Source organism: Balaenoptera acutorostrata, chromosome 18 (genome assembly GCF_949987535.1).
Source record: "Balaenoptera acutorostrata chromosome 18, mBalAcu1.1, whole genome shotgun sequence".
NCBI lineage: Eukaryota > Metazoa > Chordata > Mammalia > Artiodactyla > Balaenopteridae > Balaenoptera > Balaenoptera acutorostrata.
The window spans coordinates 59,586,559-59,606,740 of NC_080081.1; the positions used below are offsets into that span (position 1 = coordinate 59,586,559).

The window sequence follows — 20,182 nt, forward strand, 5'->3', positions numbered from 1 at the left end:
GTCATCTTTGATTTCTTTCATCAGTGTCTTATAGTTTTCTGAGTATAGGTCTTTTACCTCCTTAGGTAGGTTTATTCCTAGGTATTTTATTCTTTTTGTTGCAATAGTGAATGGGATTGTTTCCTTAATTTCTCCTTCTGATCTTTCATCATTAGTGTATAGGAATGCAAGAGATTTCTGCGCATTAATTTTATATCCTGCAGCTTCACCAAATTCATTGATTAGCTCTAGTAGTTTTCTGGTGGCATCTTTAGGATTTTCTATGTATAGTATCATGTCATCTGCAAACAGTGACAGTTTTACTTCTTCTCTTCCAATTTGTATTCCTTTTATTTCCTTTTCTTCTCTGATTGCCATGGCTAGGACTTCCAAAACTATGTTGAATAAGAGTGGTGAGAGTGGACATCCTTGTCTTGTTCTTGATCTTAGAGGAAATGCTTTCAGTTTCTCACCATTGGGAATGATGTTTGATGTGGGTTTGTCACATATGGCCTTTATTATGTTGAGGTAGGTTCCCTCAATGCCCACTTTCTAGAGAGTTTTTATCATAAATGGGTGTTGAATTTTGTCAAAAGCTTTTTCTGCATCTATTGAGATGATCATATTTTTATTCTTCAATTTGTTAATATGGTGTATCACATTGATTGATTTGCGTATATTGGAGAAGGCTTGCATCCCTGTGATGAATCCCACTTGATCATGGTGTATGATCCTTTTAATATGTTGTTGGATTCTGTTTGCTAGTATTTTTGCATCTATATTCATCAGTGATATTGGTCTATAATTTTCTGTTTTTGTAGTATCTTTGTCTGGTTTTGGTATCAGGGTGATCACCAAGAGTGATTTGCTATCCTGTTATCTCTGGTACCTGGGAGTGTCAATTGCCCTGCTTTCCAACACCTGCCACTTCTGTTGGTTCCTTCAGTATTCCCACAAATGTGAGTGATTCAACAACAACTATTCACCTCAACCAGCCACCTCCGAGAGCAGACATTGTATTTTTCTACTTCCTTCCCGCCCAGACTTTTCCAACAGTTGGTCTGTATTTGTTGCCTGACAGACTGCTCCGCTGCTCTCTTGCTCTTCCTGGCCGTTGCCTCCTGCTTCCTCAGAAGGTGAGAGCTCCTAGCCTGTCCCAAGAGCAGCTTGGCCCAAAGCCTGGCTGGGCTCGGCCTGCTCCTCTGGCTCCAAAGTAGAGCTGCCCTCTGCCCTATGTAGCGAAAATAACAAACCTTCCCAAACATGTCATGCGATTTGGAGAGGACAGGCATCATGATATTTTACTTCACCCACGCAACTCCCCATCCCCTTCTCCACAAATGAGAAGGAGAGAAAAGTCAGAACATATGCCCCATGCCCACCTCTGACTCCTGGACCAAGAGCTGCAGTTTCTGTGGCTCTCTGGGGAAGGGCAGGGGGCCCGTGCTCTCTAATGGACCCTCCTGCTTGTTGAATTGCCCCCTGTGATTCATCACCAGACAAGCTGCAGACGTGGACAGCGGGGAGAGTCTTGGATGCGTGCTTGCCCTTTCCTTTGTCTCTGTTCTACCTGTCTGTTTAGATCAGAAAGCCACGAGGCATGTCTACGTCTGTGCTCTGTGCAGTACCCACCAACTGTGGATGCTCATGGAACGTGGGTGATTGGTGACGGTGTTAATCTGAGTAATAACGTTTGGGGCACAATCTCAAGGAAGTTTTTCAGTACTGGGTTACAGATATGTGTGTCCTGCTGAGGAGGAAGAGACCCAAGTAATGGGCAACTGCAGAAGCCGGTACCGGGATTCCCAGTTCAAAATGCTCTTCTCTTAAAAACAAAAGGCAAATCAAGCAAGCAAGCAAACAAACAAGCCCTCACCCAAGCTGTAGTATCAAGCCATTTTAACAGCAGCACCAGTTGTGTGTCAGCTGCTTGAGATTTTAAGTCACAGGGAGCAAGGCAGTTTTGTCCGAAGGCACCAAAACAATGATTATTGAGAGCTTACTGTCGGCTTCTTTACATATGTGATCTCAAATTAGATGTAATTTCCTTATTTTGGAGATGAGTAAACTGAGCTTCTGAGAGGTGGGGTAACTTGCCCAGGTCACATGGTGATATGGACTGAATGTTTGTGTCCCTCCAAAATTCATATTGTGCAGCCCTAATCCACAGTGTGATGGTATTTGGAGGTTTGGCCTTTGGGAGGTAATTATGTTTGGATGAAGTCTTAAGGATGGGATTAGTGTCCTTATAAAAGAGAAAGAGAGACTAGAACACAAACACACACACACACACACACACACACACACACTCTCTCTCTCTCTCTCTCTCTCTCTGTGTCTCTCTCTCTCTCTCTCTCGTGTAACGACACAGTGAGAAGGTGGCCATCTGCAAACCTGGAAACGGGCCTCATGAGGAACCAGATCTGCCAGCACCTTGATTTTGAACTTCCCAGCCTTTAGAACTGCGAGAAATAAAAGTCAGTTGTTAGGCCATCCAGTCTGTGGATGTTACAGCAGACAGAGCTGACTAAGACACATAGTAAATAACTATTTCTGGGCCTCCAGATCTGCACACAGGTCTTCTGTGGCCAGTGTCCGTGACCTTGCTATCTGCAGCCTCATTTATTCTTATCGGTGCCTTTCCTTTGGGTTCAGTAAAAGAAATTCTTTTCAAGCTAATGTGGCAGGCCAGTCCATGTGCCTATTTGCTTTGTTTCCTTCCCTCAGCACTCCCCCTCCTAGGATGAGGTGGGGAGGGGCTTTGACCAGATAGCGGTGGATAATGAGTCAGCTGCCTGCTGTGAGGGCCATCACTGTCGGCCACAGATCTGGTGACTGCCCCTTGCCCTGGAGCCAGCCGTCTGCGGAGAAAAGGCAAAGGACTATGGCAGAGGCGAGGAAGGAGGGAAGTAGTACCCTAGCTCCTTTCTCGCTTACCCTATATCCAAATCTGTCAGCAGCTGTCTTTGGTGATTTGCACCATGGTCTGGACCCAGGGAGTCTCCGTGATCATCCAGTAGCAGGACTTCCTTTCTAGGAGTGAACTGTACCTTGAGCTCCCCTGATATCATGGTTCTGACTTTGGGGTCATACTAGCAAACCACTGAGTAACTTAGATGGGTGGTCTGTTTCTTTCTCCAGATATGGCCTCAGGGCAGGATTGGGGTAAGGATTTTCTCACCCTGGAGGGAACTAGGGGACAAATGGTCAAAACTATGGAGAAGGCAGGGGGTCTAAGAGCAGGCAAAATAATAGAATGGAAATGATAATAAATATGAATAATATATAAGATGTGTGATAGTAATAAAATACATCAGGCTTACTGGCAGGTTCCTTTGTTCATGGAGAGCCTTACAGGGCAGAGCTTGTGTTCCTTGGCACTAGAGGTGGGAAAAAAGGGGATCAACTGAACTTGCTGGAGATGGGCCAGGGTGATGGGCTTAGGGACCCCAAGGGTGGGCTGTATCCCAAGGGTGGTAGGATCTGCATATTTGCCAGTGACTCTGATTAAGTGAAAATAACATAAAGTACCTAGCACAGTGCTGGTGTTTATTATATGTTCGGTTAATATTAGGTTATGTTATGGGTTGAATTGCGTCCCCCCAAAATGATATGTTGAAGGCAGAACCTCCAGTACCTCCAAATGTAATCTTATTTGGAAAGAGGGTCATTGCAGATGTAATTAGTTAAGATGAGGTTATACAACAGTAGGGTGGGCCTTAGTCCCATATGATTGGTGCCCTCTTAAGACGAGAACAGATACAAACCCACGGGGGAGAGCGCCATCTGATGCCATAGGCACAGACTGAAGCACTGCAGTGCAATCAAGGCAGGCCAAGGACTGCCAGCAGCCTTCAGATGCTCAGAGAGAGGCAAGGAAGGTTCTCCCCTACAGGTTTCCAAGGGAGCCTGGTCTTGCCAATACCTTGATTTTGGACCTCCAGCCTCCAGAACTGGGAGACAGTGCATTTCCGTTGTTTTAAGCCATTCGGTTCATGGTCCTTTGTGCAGCCCTAGGAAATGAATACAGCCACTTCCCTCTCTGTTTAGTCTTCCCAGCTCAGCCTCAGAGGTGCATGTGCAGGTGCTTCCGTGAGGTGTGTGTTTAAGGAAAAACCGAATTGTGTTTTCAGGCAGTGTGGGAGTTAATCACTTATAGAAACACTTGGAGAAAGAGAAAACAAGTGTCAGTGAGGATGTGGAAAAATGGGAACCCTTGTGCACTGTTGGTGAAAATGATGGTACAGCTGGTGTGGAAAACAATATAGAGGTTCCTCAAAAAATTAAAAATAAAACTACATATGATCCAGCAATCCTACTTCTGTGTATATATCCAAAAGAATTAAAAGCAGGATCTCAAAGAGATCTTTGCACACTCATGTTCATTGCAGCATTATTCACAATAGTAAAGAGGTGGAAGCAACCCAAATGTTCATCAATGAATGAAAATGGATAAAGAAATAAAATAAAATGTGTGGTATATAAACACAAAGAAATATTATGCAGCTTAAAAAAAGGAGATCCTGTCACATGCCCCCAAATGGAGGTTTTTTGAGGACATGATGCTAAATTAAGTAAGCCAGTCACAAAAGGACAAATACTATATGATTCCACTCATATGAGGTATCTAAAGAGGTCAAAATCATAGAAATAGAAAGTGGAAAGGTGGTTTCCCAGGGCTGGGGGTAGGTGGGAGAGGAGGTAGCGTTTAATGGTTATAGAGTTTCAGTTTTGCAAGATGAAAAAGTTCTAGAGATCCATTGCACAGCAATGTGGATGTACTTGACACTCCTGGACTGTATACTCGAAAATGTTTAAGATGGAAAAAAAAATTTTTTTTAATAAATTTATTTATTTATTTACTTATTTTTGACTGTGTTGGGTCTCGTTGCTGCGTGCGGGCTTTCTCTAGTTGCGGCGAGCAGGGGCTACTCTTCGTTGTGGTGCACAGGTTTCTCATTGCGGTGGCTTCTCTTGTTGCAGAGCACGGGCTCTAGGCACGCGGGCTTCAGTAGTTGTGGCATGTGGGCTCAGTAGTTGTGGCACATGGGCTTAGTTGCTCCACGGCATGTGGGATCTTCCCAGACCAGGGCTCGAACCCATGTCCCCTGCATTGGCAGGTGGATCCTTAACCACTACACCACCAAGGAAGTCCCTAAGATGGAAAATTTAATGTCATGTGTTTGTAACCACAATTAAGAAATAAAATAAAAATTAAAAATAAACCCTAGGAGAAGTTCCCATTGAAAATGAGAAATTCTTTGATAATGTGATTAATTACTTTCTTGGTTTTTGCATATGTATGTCTTTGATTTTTTTGTACATTGGATTTTCTTAAAGCGAGGCTTGCATGTAACTTTGGTGCGGGAGCTTCCGGTGGGTTGTTACAGTGACCCTGGTCCACCACGTCTTTCCCTGCATGTGGTATAATAGTGTGGGGTTGGAGTTCCCCGCCTAACGGGAGACTTAAGGTACATAGGAGGGCTCCCACTGACAGCCTCTAGAGGCAAATGATTTGACAGAATTGAGGCCAGGGAACTAGGCTGTCCCTTTCATGAAGCCCAGGTGTCAGCAGTTTCTACATATGGTCTAATAAAAATATATGTTTGGTCTTTGTTCCCAGTTCCTGGCACAGAGTAACTTAAAACCGTTGGGATTTCTTGACTGATAGATGTATCTTTTATTATTCAATCACCAAAGGCCAATGAAATAATCAATCATGACCATATAATGAAACCTCCATAAAAACCTCTAAACGACAGGGTTTGGAGAGCTTCCGAGTTGGCGAGCACATGAAGATGCAGGGAGGGTGGTGGGCCCTGCTGGGTGTGGAAGCTCCACCTCCCTCTCCCCTCTTACCTTGCCTTAAGCATCTTTTCCATTTGGCTGTTCCTGAGCTGTATGTTTCATTAAAAAAAAAAAACAAACCAAAACGTGTATTTGTAAGTAAAGTGTCTTCCTGAGTTCTTTGAGCTCTTCTAGCAAATCATCAAAACTGGGAGCCTCTGATTTATAGCTGGTTAGTTAGAAGTACTGGTGGCCCAAGACTTGTCACTGGCATCTGGAGTGGGAGCAGTTTTGTGGGACTGAGCCCTTTAACTCGTGGGATCTGGCCCCAACTCCAGGTGGGGTGTGTCAGAATTGAATTATAGGACATCCAACTGGTGTCAGAGAACTGAAGAATAGATTGGTGTCAAAAAACATCTCAGACTACATTCTTTCTCTTGGTCTGGGTTTCTTCCTTCTTGAGTAATCCAAGTAGAAGATGCCACCCCTGGAGAGAGGATAGGGGTCTCGGCCCAGCCTGGCAGTGGGGATGTAAATGTCAGCCAGGATGACCAAACAGGGGGCCCGTGTTTGGGCTATTGTGTGTCACACCGACCTTGACCGGCCGTGTGGACACAACCAGGGTGAGCTCTTGCTGACCATCAGATGCCTCATTCCCACCTGTGATGCTCAGAGACAGACCATGAGCCTTGAAGAACACCATATTGTTTTGTGATGTCACCCCTGGAATGTTCTGAGTGCTTTGGTGACCAACTTCTGCATAGGACCTATACCTGGCACCTAACATTGGTATGGCTTTTTACTTGAGATAGAAATAATAATTTTAGAAAAGGTAGTAGGTATCGGTATCTCTGCTCCACAGACTTTCAGAAAGCTTTTCCATCAACTCTAATACCTGTCTTAATTTCTGTTCAGAGATTGATAAAGCATCGTATCAGATATCATCTTCACATTCTTTCAGACTCAGATTTTCATAAAGCACATAATTAACAAGAGGGGATAAATGAGTAGTAAAAAGTCCTCTGTTTTTCAGGTGAGAAGTTGAAGCAGAAATCTACTTATTTTCTCTTTTCCACAGCACTCGAGGCCAAATTTTATAAGAAAAAGAGATACCAGATCTGAAAGCCTAGAAATTCCAATCAATGTGGTTCTACCTCAGGTAGGGATAATCACAGAAGGACGCAACCTCTCAGTTTTAGCCAGAATAGCCCTCCTCTTTCAAAACTCTAGCAGGATGTCATAGAAGGAGCAGAGTAGTCAGGGCCTCAGATTCTAGTTCTAGGTCAGCTGCCAGCCAGCTGTGTACCTGGGGGAGCCCACTTAGTCACTCAGCGTCTTGGGTTTCTCATCCCTCGAATGAGAGGGGTGGGTTAGGTGATCTGGGAAGACCTTCCAGCCCTACCACTTGAAGCTTCTGTGACTCTCAGAAATAAGCCAGTCTTTTCAAAATTAGATCTTTTGGTGCTTGCTGTTGTGCAACTACTCTGGATTTACGGGGGCAGAATTAGAACTGAGACTTGCAATCAAAAGCCTACGACTGAATCCATGAACCTAGGATGTGGGCTGAGGGGTACAGGGTCATGCGGTGGGGTCAAGAGAATGAAGTCCTGCTGTACACCAAAGACAGAGAGAGTGTAAGAGGAGTGGGCCTGAGGGGTTCAGAATGGAGGCCAGTGAACGGATGACAGGCTGGAGATTCTCAGTCCTCCTCCTGCTAAGCAGCTGTTTCCTGGGAGGGGTCCTCCCGATTGGATTGTTCCTACTGCTGTGTCACAAAGGGGGCAGCCTTGCTTCTCCGGAGTCACCTAAGGCCCTGTTGGAAGATCATGGCGGTGCAACCAGAGGGGCTAAAATGTAGGGTGGAGGAATCCACTGCAGAGGTAACTATCTGAAAGCTCTGTCCAGGGATGTGTAGGCACAGGATTGATCGCCAGTGGGCATCCTGGGATCTTGGAGAGCATGAAATTAGAGGACACCTGCTGCCTGGGCACATGGGCAGATGGGCCTCATGGGTACACCTGCCAAGGCGGCACAAGTCCTGCGGCAGGTTCCAGACACCCGGCAGGGTACTACTCTAGGCTGGTGCTCGGGGTGAAGGGGGCGTCTATAAGTTTAGAGGATCTGACCTGGGCCATCGCTAGAGCTGTGAGAGGGCCCAGTGTGCTGACTGGACCTCCCCAGATGAGATGGTTACAGCTGGCAGCACTGGGAGGACTGATCTGGTTAACAAGGGGAGGAAGGGGGACTTCCCTGGCGGTCCGGTGGTTAAGACTCTGCGCTTCCACCGCAGGGGGCACGGGTTCGATCCCTGGTCGGGGGACTAAGATCCCGCATGCTGCATGGTGTGGCCAAACAAACAAAAACAAAACAAAACAAACAAGGGGAGGAAGGGAGATTGGGCCATGCAGCGCGAGGGAGAGATTGTACAGGAACGGGAACCGGGAACCCTAGGAAGCCCACTAGTAATGGCAGAGCTGGAGTTAGAGCCTTGAAGCCAGGTCAGTGCCCACTTCCTCTGCTGTGCTGCAAGCTGGGCACATGCCACCTGCTTCTTCCCTTGCTCTTAAGAGATGGTGCCTCTTCTCCGCCCATCGTCACCGCCTACCGTGAGGTCCCTGCGTGTATCTGCCACATTCTGCTTCGTTTTGAGGCTGAGCCTGTTCGTTGGGGAAAGGGATTGCAGCAGCAGCTCTGTGTTTCCATAAAGTACCTCTGGCCTCCCAGCTCCCAATCATGCCTGGCGCTTCTCATTTACATTGCAAATGCCTATGATTCACTCTTTGTTTCACCCTTAGGTCTTTTCGGGTCTTATTGATTTCCAGTTTTTCTTCCTTACATTAAACATTTGTGTTTTCTGATCTATTTCCCTCCAACACATTAACTTGCCAGCCATCAATGTTACTTCCTGCCCAAGCTCTCTGCCCTCCTGGTTCCTTTTGTACATAATGATTCAGTTCTCACCAGCATTCCCATTTCCCCAGTGAGCGCTATCTGTGAGTTTCATAAAGGCACTATTTCCTGTGAGATCATTAATGAAGGATCTATACCAGGTCAGAATGAGCTCCCACAGCACCCTCCAGGGCCCCCCTCATCCCTCGCTGTTGCCTTTTCTCGGTCCCCTTTGTTTGGGTTTGTTCTTCAGAAGCTATGGAATCCACCAACGATGCCTGCTATCTCTACGAATTTGAATAAGTGTTAGGAGGAAGATTTCAGAAGATTGTGTGTTAAACAATTAGCTAAAACTACCAGATACATGACAGATGACATCTTTATCCTCTTTGCTGTTAGTGTTATGATTCTATCAAAATCAATCACACTGACCTGTGAATTATCCTCTTATCTGTTCGCATTTATTAAAACCAACATTGACTTTCTCTTGGTGCTCGGCAACGGAGTTAATTTAAAAATATGATAATGAGACTCAGCCTTGTCAACCTGGTCTGAAAATTAGTGGCGGATCTGGCTTTTCCTTCCAGCATTCTGGGCCTCTCAGCTTCACATGCTTGAAAAGTAACCCCAGATGGTTGAATGTATGTTCTCTGACAGTAACCCTCAGTAATACTGGCAAAGTAGGGCTTTAAAAAACTTGGTCAACAGGCTTGAAGTCTGCTGGGAGCATTTGGACGTCTCTTCTGGTCTGTGGTAGCCATACTTCTCCAGGAGTGGAGAGAACCTCAGCGCATGTCAGCTAAACTGGCTAGTCATTGTCTAGCCCTGTTCCCGAACTATTTAGATGGGAGGCCAGCAACCCCAGAAATTCCTCCCCAGAAGGTCCCACTCAGAGTCCTGTTCCTTAGGCAGCCCTTAGCATCAGAAAGAGACTTTGGTCTTATCACCTCTCCTTTGCCTTTGCCCGGCCCGCCCTTCCACTGGCTATTCCTCCTCCACGGTCTCCACTTGCCACGCACAAGGCTGGTGATCTGATAGAAGCACATAGTTGGTGATTTCATGCATTTTCCTTCTAGGACCAAATGCATTTAAAAAGGAGGTGCCAGGGAGAAGGCCAGGCCTGATGTTAAGGACGGATTGCCAACCATAGGTGGGATTCAGGCACCTGTGAGGGAGATGTTGGTGCCCAGGGCCCTTCCTGGACCCTCAGCACTAATGCATCTTACTTAGGTCACAACTGGGAGCACATTGCTCCTGAGGGCAGAGTCTCTTGGTCACCTTCCTAACAAAGCCAGATGGAAGGTATGATGAGCGCCGTGGCCATTTGTCTTCCCCTCCTGCATCCTTTCTCGTATCCCATTCTTCCATGAGGAAGCCCCCCTTTTCCTCTCCCACCTACTGGGTCTGCATCCACATGTGAGGGCATTTCCCACAGGTCAAGGAAGAGACCGTCCTTTCCTTCATGGGGAAACCAGGCCAGGCTTCTTTGGGGGCTTGGATCATGCTGCCGTAGACTCCGCCTCCTAGGCTGAAGAGAACTTTCGGGGGTGTTCCCGGGGCTTTTTCTTGGCCCAGACCTCTTGGCGGGGCTCAACGACACCAAGGACAGATTAGTTTAGCCCATGAAACCAACCCAGTGATACCACTGTTTGAGGAGACCTACCAAGATGGAGCTGGCTTCAAACATCGGCTAAGGGGGCCTGGGATTTTTTACCTCAAGTACCTCGAGGGTTTGCTTAGCTCAGATGCTCACTTTTCGGAAAGTCCTTTTGTAAAGAAATACATTCAGCATTTGCTATAGTGTTTTAGGCCAGGAATGTTTAAGCTTTACTAGTAGAACTGGCCATCTGTTTGGTCTTTTTTTTTTTTAATTAAATTTTTCGGCTGCGCGGCATGTGGGATCTTAATTCCCCGAGCAGGGATCGAACCCACGCCCCCTGCATTGGAAGTGCGGAGTCTTAACCACTGGGCCACCCGGGAAGCCCCTGTTTGGTCTTTATGACAGGACAGCTTACCGACCACTTTCTTAGCGTCTCACAACAACACCAGGAAGTAGGCAGAGCAGCTACATTGGGGTTCATTTTAGAGAGGACATTCAGAGAAGTTAAGTGACTTCCACAAGAGCAGTCAAAGATGGGACTTTTAAGCCCAAAGCTACTGGGAATTTAAGACCTCTCGCCTCATTGGATTATAGGTTCAAGATGGCAATGTGGACAAACCAGCATGCTTGTGTGCAGAGGGCAGCTTCCTTTAGGGACTGTGTAGGTGGACATGGGGAAAACCCCATGATGTAACAGCTCTGCAGTTTAAAAATGTGAATTGAAATGTGGATACGGCTTTCCTAAATAGACTAAAAATATTAAGGTAAACAAAATCACCACTTTTGAGGGCCAAAAATAGTATAATGTTAACAGTTTTGTGTAGTTCAATCTGATATCTCCTCCTTACCTTTCAGTGCACTTTAGTTGATTAGTGCATTGGCAAGGACTCATTACACCTCCACTGTATGTGAAATGTGTTGTTCTAACTTCCAGGACTAGGGATGTCAAAAAAAGTAAGGGACAGGTCACTGTGCTCAGATAATTACAATTTATTCATCTGGGGACAAGATGGGACAAGACGTACGAGAATCACTGCAAAGGAATGATATCAACACACATGCAAAATAAAATATCTGGGCATTATAAAGAGCTAGAATGAGCCTGCAGTTCGGAGTCAGATATCCTGGTTTTAAACCCTTGCTGGCTATGTGATCTTTGGTAGAACCATGGTAGCTCTTTTCAGTAAGATATTACCTATGACTATGGAAATCAGCATATCATCACATAATAGTCATTCAGTGTTACTTCCTTTTCCTTGCTCTATACAATCGAAGGAAATGCTAAGCAACTTCTCTTCTGAATCCACAGTAACCATTCTTGCATGTCTGTAGCTCTCTATAAAAAAAGAAGATGTCACATATTCTCCTTTTATTTTTGAACTCTACGACAAAGCATCTGAAATAAATAGGGCAGATGTTAGTAAAACTGCTGTGGATGGTTGCACAGGTTGTGCACTGCAACACCAGTTGTGAATGGCACCCTCCAGAGTTGGGCATTGTACAGCCTGCACAAACATAGGGCGTGGCTCTGAATCATGCTAGCATCCACATTTTCTAGATATGGAAACTGAGGCAGAGAAATTAAGTGATTTTGTAAAGGCCGTGCACTCATACAGCACAGACCCAGGACTCTTTTCAGTTTTATGATGTCCAGTCCCCTGTTCCCCATACTTTACTGCCAGAATTAATGCTTGCTGCACGTCAACCTCCCTCACTTACACCAAGAAATAATGGTTGCTATGCATTGATTTTCAAATTGATTGGAAGTTCCCTGAGAACAGATGCCAAATTAATGTTAGTTGATTCATTGACATAAATGTGATTTGGCGCAAGAATGTTTAGAGTGGGAATAGATTAGGGTGAGAAGTTTTCACAAGGCCAAGAAAGAGATTTCCTTGGAGGACTAAGTCCAGCTAGGTCTGATTGGAATCAGGGAAATATGGGAAAGAAAGAATTTGTCTTGCCTCAATGCCTTCCCAGAGTTTAAGCATGATTGTTGGCATATCTGAAATCCTGTATATTTAGTATTTTCCCTTAGATGGTCTCATTTTCAGAAAAAGAAAAGATGCTGCTCTACTTTAGCCTCATCTTAATCCTATCCACAGGATTGTGGGTTTGATAAGATAGGTATATTTTTCTAATACCCATTAAAATAAATATATGACTATTAAAATTTTTACAGTATTTAAGTGTTTTATCTAAGAAACTAGGCCATGAGGCAATGCTGGACTTGGCCACCTTCTGAGTCCTGTCTGGGGATAAGAGGAAGGATAGAAGGACTTAGTCATAAGAGGAGGGTTTGGTCCCTTGGTTAAGGAGGTAAAGGAGACCTATCAGTCCATCAGTATTTTCTGGATTAGGTGCATGGGCACGGAACAGAGACAGCACAGGACTTGCTTGGAAAGTGTTGGTCATTTAAGGGAGGGGACATGATGTCAGCTAGGTTGATAAAAGAGGACTGCTGGGGCCATAATGGTGCCAGTTTATAAACATGGATCCCTTCAACCAGGGGAAGTTAGACAAGAGGATATTAGAGATAATGCTACTGACCTTTCATTATACAGAAGTGGAAACCAAGGTCAGAGGGTTAGAGGATGTAACCGAGGTCACCCAATGGCATGCATAAGGACAAGGGCCCAAATACCCAAACTGTCCATAGCTAGGGATCCGCCACCCACATGTTAAGTTTTTATTTAGTGCCTTTATGTTGAGGGGATAGTTGAAAATCCCTTGGGAACCCAATTCAGGATATGGATATAAAATAAAGGTGGCTGACTGAGTAGGATGATTTAAAGGCCATCAAGGATACTATGAACAGGTATAAAGCACTAGAGGTTTCTCTTTGGTTGTTCACCTGGATCAGGAAGAGTATCTTTCTGATAGAAATCAATCATAAAAAAGAAATGAGAGAGTTGGGGAAATTTGAATCAGTATTTGTTGATATTAAGGGATCATTGTTAAATTTTAAAGGGAAGATAATGGTATTGTGGTTTTGTTAAAAAAAATACGCATTGATGTATTTATGGATAAAACAGCACAATGTCTATACTTTGCTTTGAAATAACCCAGCGGCAGGGGAGTGGTTCTGGAATTGGATGAAGGTATAGATGAAGCAAGTGTGGTCTTGATTTGATAACTGCTGAAGCTGGGTACATGGAAATTTATCAGACTATCCTCTCTCTTTTTGTGTATGTTTGAAATTTTCCATAATAAAAAGTCCCCAAGTAGTGAAAGTCCTTTGTTTAATTCATGGAGATTTCCTACATGTGTGCTTCACATATATAAGTTCAGGGAGCCAGAACTGGATTTGTGACTTACTGAGTGAACTGGTGCTGGTTATTTAACTTCTCTGAGTTTCAGTTTCTCCATCTGTAAAATGGGAATAATAACACCTTATTAAATCAGTGTTGTGAAGATTAAATGAATTCAGTAGCGCAAAACTTCTTCCCTTTCTTTCTCTTGATAGGTATACACATCATTGACTAAAACTACATTTTCCATAGTAATATCTTCAAGAGCAGGATATTACTGCTGAGATGGAGTCCTGTAGTGCTTCATCCTTGGAGGATGACGAGGACCTCTCCAGATTTACTCCTTATTGACCTTGGCTAATCTTCCCAGTCTGGGATCAAGTCACCTTAAATTTATAAGAAAACGGTCTGGGCTTTTCACAGTGGGGTTCATTCTGATCACAGGTTCAGCCACAAGAGCCATTGTGCTTCTCCCATTGAGAAGGATGAACACCATGGAGGCTGGATTTATTTAAAGTAAATAAGGTTCTGATTGCAGAATGTCCCTGCACCCTCGCTCTCTGGAAGATTAAGCACAACCTTACAAAGTTAATGACGTGCTTATTGGAAAGTTAATAGCATAGAATCATGCCTTCTATTTATCTAGCTCTTTGGGTCTTAAAGAATTCTAACCAACTTTATACGCTGTACAAATTATATATCTCTATATATGCCTATATATATAATGTGAATAACCTGACTTGTTTTCTATCTCCTCTGTCTGTCAAATTTTGAAAATAACCTAAGAAACGAGAAATTCATATTTGGAGAGCATTGCAATGTACTTGGATGAAATGCTTTTGGTGTATTTAGAAGCAGCTCTCATGATCTTATTTTTATTTAAATTCATTGCTGCAGTTGTTACCTCTTCTCCAGGATGCATCCCACTTGTTCACTGCTTTTTGAATTCATCTCAGAATTCCTGCATTAGTGAAATCTCCTTTTCTTGGTAACAATAACTGACATTTACATCTCTTACGTGTAAGGTGGCACCTGGCAGTTTTAAAAACACTTTTGCATTCATTATCTCATTTAATCCTCACAACGGTGTTGAGAACTAAGCAGGGCACGTGTTATTATTTCCATTTTACAGGTACAATTTGCCGACTTTCAGTGTTGGAAGGTGGTGCCTTTAAGATCACAGAGCCTGACTCTCTTTTGTACTAGTGAAAAGCTGGGTCTCAGAGAGGGTGAGAGCTCTCTAGTTTCACGCTGCCCATCAGCAACAGAACCAGGATGAGCCTCTGTGTGACCCCAGTCTTGACCCCTTGGCCTTCAGCCCTGGTGTAACCCTCACCTGAGCAAACTGCATTCTACCTGGCTCAGAGCAGTTCTGACCACCGGAAGCCAGAATCACCTGAGGGAGCTGGTTAGAAATACAGATGGATGAGTGAATGAGTGAATCAGTCTTGTAAGTAAAGGCTCCAAAATCTGCATTTAAAACTCACTCAGATTCTTCTTCTATATTGAGAAGTGTGACAGTGGTTTGTTGGGTTTAAGCTCTGTGGCTCTGATCCTCTTTTTATGAGGTGGTTTTGAGGTGCATGGCCACCATCATGAATTCCTCTGTATGAACCCCTTGGTACCCTTTGATGTCTTCACTGCCACATGTTGAACTCCCATTGCTCGGTGATATGTCTGTGATGGTGCCCTTTCTTTCCAAAATTATCAGCTGGACTCTGTTTTAAGCTTAGCACCATGTTGGTTGGTGTTAAAGGGGCTGCTATCGGGGATGGCTAAGAGTGGAGGATAGGCCTGAATGGGGCCAGGAAGAAGGTGGGACTTACCAGTAGCACTGCCATTTGGGACAATGTGAGTGGCTGTTGGGTGATGCCAATTGTGGGTACACATCTACAGCTCCGGTAGCTGGAGAACAGTGTTTATTCTTCCTCTAGGGTGACAGAAGTGCGCCAGAACCCATGCTTAGTGCTTTCATACATTCCCTCTTTTAATCCTAAAATATTTCTACGAGGCAAGGCAGTAGGTGCAGTTATCCCAGTTTGAAAGCGTGGTAACTAAAGCTCACATAATTTGTCCATGTTCTTGTAACTAATCAAATAATGGGGCGAGGACTCAAACAGTTGGTTGACTCCAGTATCGATGCCTTTATCCTCCATGATATATTCTTGCTTCTCATTATTCATGGATTCCATATTTGTGAATTTGCCTAAATTTTTTTCACTAAAATTAGTTTGCAACCCCCAAATCAATACTCGTCTCACTTTCGTGATTATTCATAGACACGCACAGAATGATGAAAAATTTGAGTTACCTGATGCACACGATTCCAGTTGGAGGTGCCTTCTTGTTTCAGCTCTCAGACTGTAAAATAGTGTCCTTTTCACAGTTTATTTAGTGTCACTGTTTTCACACTCTTGTGCTTTTTGTTGGTGATTTCACTGTCTAACATGGCCCTCAAGCATAGCGCTGCAGTGCTGTCTAGTCGTCCTAAGCACAAGAAGGCAGTGATGTGATGTGCCTTCCAGAGAAAACACCTGCTAGGTAAGCTTCCTTCCCGCATGAGGCACAGTGCTGCTGACCGCAAGTTCAATGTAATGAATCAAAAGTACATTTTAAATAAGGTGTCTTTCAACAGCACACAAACTTATTTATTGATTGGTTGAGGAAAATGTGACAAGAGGCTAGCAGGAACCTAACGCCGTGCGTCTTTTCGGAGCAATGGTACAGTAGTCGCGAATTCTGGGTTCGCGGGACTTTATAGAACCGCGAATAACGAGGATCAATGTCATTTCCTCGCGAGGAACCCAAGAGGCCAAGTGCAAAAGCGCCCTCTGGGGCCAGTCCAGACCCCCAGACTGGGTTTCTTGTGGGGTCTCCCGGCCTCTCATGTGGTCAGCCAGCCTCGGGTGCATCTGCTCCTTCGCTAACTCTGGGCTTCCCTGTTCTCTCCCGCAGAGGGGTTCAGCCGAGCCCTTCCTGCGGCTCCACAACTTGTACCCCACCCCGCGCTGTGCCAGGCAGGCCGCCCTGCCCAGGCTGAGCCGCCGGGCGGTCAGCCAGCACTCCTACCCGCTGGACCGCTTCCCCTCCGTGCCCCTGGACCCCATGGAAAGCCCCACCCCGCAGGCGGACCTGGCGCTGGACTGCGACCCGCCCCGCGTGCAGCTCAGCGACGAGACGTTCGTCTTCCAGGACGGGCGGTGGGTGAGTGAGAACTGTCGCCTGCAGTCCCCCTACTTCTCCCCGGCCTCGTCCCTCCACCACAAGCTGCACCACAAGAGGCTGGCCAAGGAGTGCCTGCGGCAGGAGGAGACCAAGTCCCTGCGCGCGGAGAACCGCGCGCTCCGCGAGGAGAACCAGATCCTGCAGGCCTTATGGGAGGAGCGCCAGGCCGCGCTGGGCCTCGAGGACGGCCGGGCCTCCGCGCCGCTGCTGCGCAGGGACAACGCCTCGTCCCTGGAGGCGGTGAAGAAGGACCCGGAGCTGCAGGTGCACCGCGGCCGGGAGAGCAGCACCCTGCAGCTCCTCCAGGAGGAGAACCGGGCCCTGCAGCAGCTGCTGGAGCAGAGAAAGGCCTGCTGGGCCCAGCCGGACGAGCAGGCGGCCTCGACCGAGATCAAACCGGCCCCCTCGCCCCAGGAGGCGCCCCACGGGCTGCTGCCGGGCCAGGGCGCGGGCCTCTCCTCCCCCTTCGAGGAGCCCAAGGGCCCCCAGGCCGCGCAGGAGGACTCCAAGACGCTCCGGGCCCTGCGCAAGATGCTCAGCAACCTGTCCGCGCAGCCCAGAGAGGAGGCGGGCAAGGCGGGCCCGGGCCTGCCCGACAGCGGCCAGTCCCTGGAGCTGCTGCGGGAGATGAGCCAGGCGCTGCAGGCCCTCCGCGAGGAGAACCGGCTCCTGCAGGAGGAGAACCGGCTCCTGCAGGAGGAGAACCGGGCCCTGCAGGAGGAGAACCGGGCCCTGCAGGAGGAGAACCGGGCCCTGCACGTGCTGCGCGAGGAGCACCGGATTTTCCAGGAGGAGAGCAAGGCGCTGTGGGAGAACAACAAGCTGAAGCTGCAGCAGAAGCTGGTCATCGACACGGTGACCGAGGTCACCGCCCGGATGGAGATGCTCATCGAGGAGCTGTACGCCTTCATGCCGACCAAGAACAACGACCCCACGAAGCCCAGCAGGGTCTGAGGCTCCCCGTCCGAGCCGCACCGAAGCCCCAAGCTGGGCCCCCAAACGGCATCGCCCGCCTTCCCGTTGTCACCCCCGCCTGCCTCCAGCAGCTGGTGCCCGTGCAAGAGCAGAACGAGCGGCCTGGTCAACTCAGAGAAGCAATAAAGGCGTGAGGAGGCTAGGGCCGCTAATCGCGCGTGCTGCTCTGCCTTCTTTCTCATTTTTCTTTCTTTTGAGCACTTGCAGGCTCACAGCAAAATGGAGCAGAAAGTACAGAGATTTCCCACATACCCTCTACCCCACACACCAACCCGCAGCCTCCCTGCTATCAACATCCTCTGCCAGAGGGCACACTTGTTACAACTGATGAACCTGCATTGACACATCATTGTCACCCAAAGCCATGGTTCACATTAGGGTTCACTGTGGGTGGGTTCATTCTATGGGACGGAGCAGAGCGTATACAGAGTATATTCACTGCCCTAGAACTCCTCTGTGCTCTGCCTGTTCATCCTTCCCTGCCTCCCACCCCTGGCAACCACTGATCTTTTTACTGTCCCCATGGTTTTGCCTTTTCTAGAGTGTCATATAGTTGGAATTATAACAGTAGGCAGGCCTTTCAGCAGCAGGCACTTAAGTCTAAGCCATGTCTTTTCATGGCTTGATAGCTCGTTTCTTTTTAATGCTGAATGCTGTTCCATTGTCTGAATTTAATGCAGTGTGTTTATCCACTCACCTACTGAAGGACTTCTTGGCTACTGCCAAGTTTTGGCAATTATGAATCTGGCTTCCTTTTCTTCTTTTTTCTCTTGTCTCTTCCTTACCTCAGCCTTCATTATCATCTGTTTTTCATTTCCTCCCTTTTTGCTTCCTTGTTTTCCTCCTCTTTCTCCTGTCCTTCTTGCTCTCTCATCATCTGATGAGGTCCTAGCATGGAGGAGAGGATGCGGGAGAAGAGCTCACTCAAGGCCAGGACCTTTCACCTGGGATGCTGGCGACATCGGGCTGGAAAGCTCTGTCTAGGGCTGTCCCGTGTGTTGTAGGATGTTTAGCAGCATTCCTGGCCTTTGCCCACTAGATGCCAGTAACAGCCACCTGACCCCCAGCTGTGACAAGCAGGTGTTTCCAGGCTTTGTCAAATGGCCCCCCGGGGGTGGGAGGTCAAACCCCTGCCCCACTCCCAACACTGCTCTCAGAGCATCTTCCTTGAAACAACAGCCCTTGACATGCTCTGAGAAAGTGAAGGTTTCCATGAGGGGAAGACAGTCCTTTCGGGCAGATTCATGATCACACTCCAACTTAAAGGGTCTGAGAGGTCCTGCGATGAAGGAAACCGGTTATCTTCGGTGAACCCAGAATTGGCCAATTTTATCTGATCTTGAAATCTTTTTTATTTTTTTCTTTGAAACCTCTTTTTATGTGACCCTGCTGATCACCCAGTCTGGGAAGGGGTGCCCTGTGCACTCTTCCTAGACTCGCCTTCCTGTCGAGTAGAGGCTCAAGACTGGGTGTCCTGGGCCCCAATTCCCATTTCAAAGGCGGACATACTCTAGAACCAAGAGGTTGAAAGGTACCCTCAGGGGACTGCGGGAGGGAGTTGGACAGAGGTTCCCCAAACTTCGCTGTGGAGTAGAGTCACCTCAGGGTCTTTGAACAGTACTGATGCCTGGATTCCACCCCCAGACGTTCTGACTTAAATGGTCTTGGGTAGGACTGGACATTGGGAGGGTTAAAAAGCTCTCCAGGTGGTTCCAATATGCAGCACAGTTGAGGAATCACCATGGTAAGGTGAGCGAAGACACCTGATTCTCAATAGAATGCTCCATTCTCTAGTCATGGGTATAAGTGAGCAGGTGCATGTGAGGGAAAAGAGTTTACTCACTTTGCTGCTGGAAAACTAATTGTGACGGATGTGAGCCGGAGACTGGAATGTCCTTACTCCTAACCCGTTGTTCACGCTGGCTCGATTTCTGAGCTTTGAGCAAATTCCAGAAGGTGAGCCAAAGGCAGCAGCCCACACCTGCAGAGCTATTCGCCTATCACTTTTCACTTGGTGTGACCCCCGTGATCCTCGGCACCCGCACGGTAGGCATTTATCATTCCTCCTACGGCTCTGAAACTAACATGCTACATGATCTGCCAGAGGCTAGCCAGCTAGGAAGCGCCGAACTGGGACTTCAGCACAGACCTAATGATGGTGGGTCTCAAACTCCTATTAGATCACATTGCCAAGTAAACCTGGTCTCCAAGAAATGAAGTTTAACAATGGTTTGGTGCCTGTTTTGCAGATTTAGGAACTTGAGTCTTATCCAGAATAGCATCAGAAATTCCAAATGAGGGAGAACAGAGTAATTCCTCTCTCCAGGCAGGGACAACACATCTAATCGTACACAAGGGTGGGAGATGACTCATGGGCATGCAGAGCCCACGTCATTTATTCCCCTATTGCCACCAAAATCTGATAAACAGGAAGTTGTTGCTTCCTATTTGCAGTTTTTCCCTTCTGAACTTGGTA

The 20,182-nt window shown here is 46.8% G+C and overlaps 1 protein-coding gene across 3 annotated transcripts; it reads left to right on the forward strand.

Annotated features, from left to right (window-relative positions):
• Positions 1-6,480: 6,480 nt before the first annotated feature.
• CBY2 (chibby family member 2) lies at positions 6,481-17,685 on the forward strand. Of its 3 annotated transcripts, XM_007186826.2 has the most exons (3): positions 6,481-6,555; positions 6,845-6,925; positions 16,462-17,685. In XM_007186826.2, exons 1-3 carry the CDS (start codon positions 6,481-6,483, stop codon positions 17,683-17,685), a joined length of 1,380 nt encoding a protein of 459 aa, XP_007186888.2. The 3 variants fall into 3 exon arrangements, with proteins under 3 accessions (XP_007186888.2, XP_007186889.2, XP_007186890.2); XM_007186827.2 differs by lacking the exon at positions 6,845-6,925; XM_007186828.2 differs by lacking the exons at positions 6,481-6,555; positions 6,845-6,925 and adding an exon at positions 7,593-7,646.
• The last annotated feature ends 2,497 nt before the right edge of the window (positions 17,686-20,182 follow it).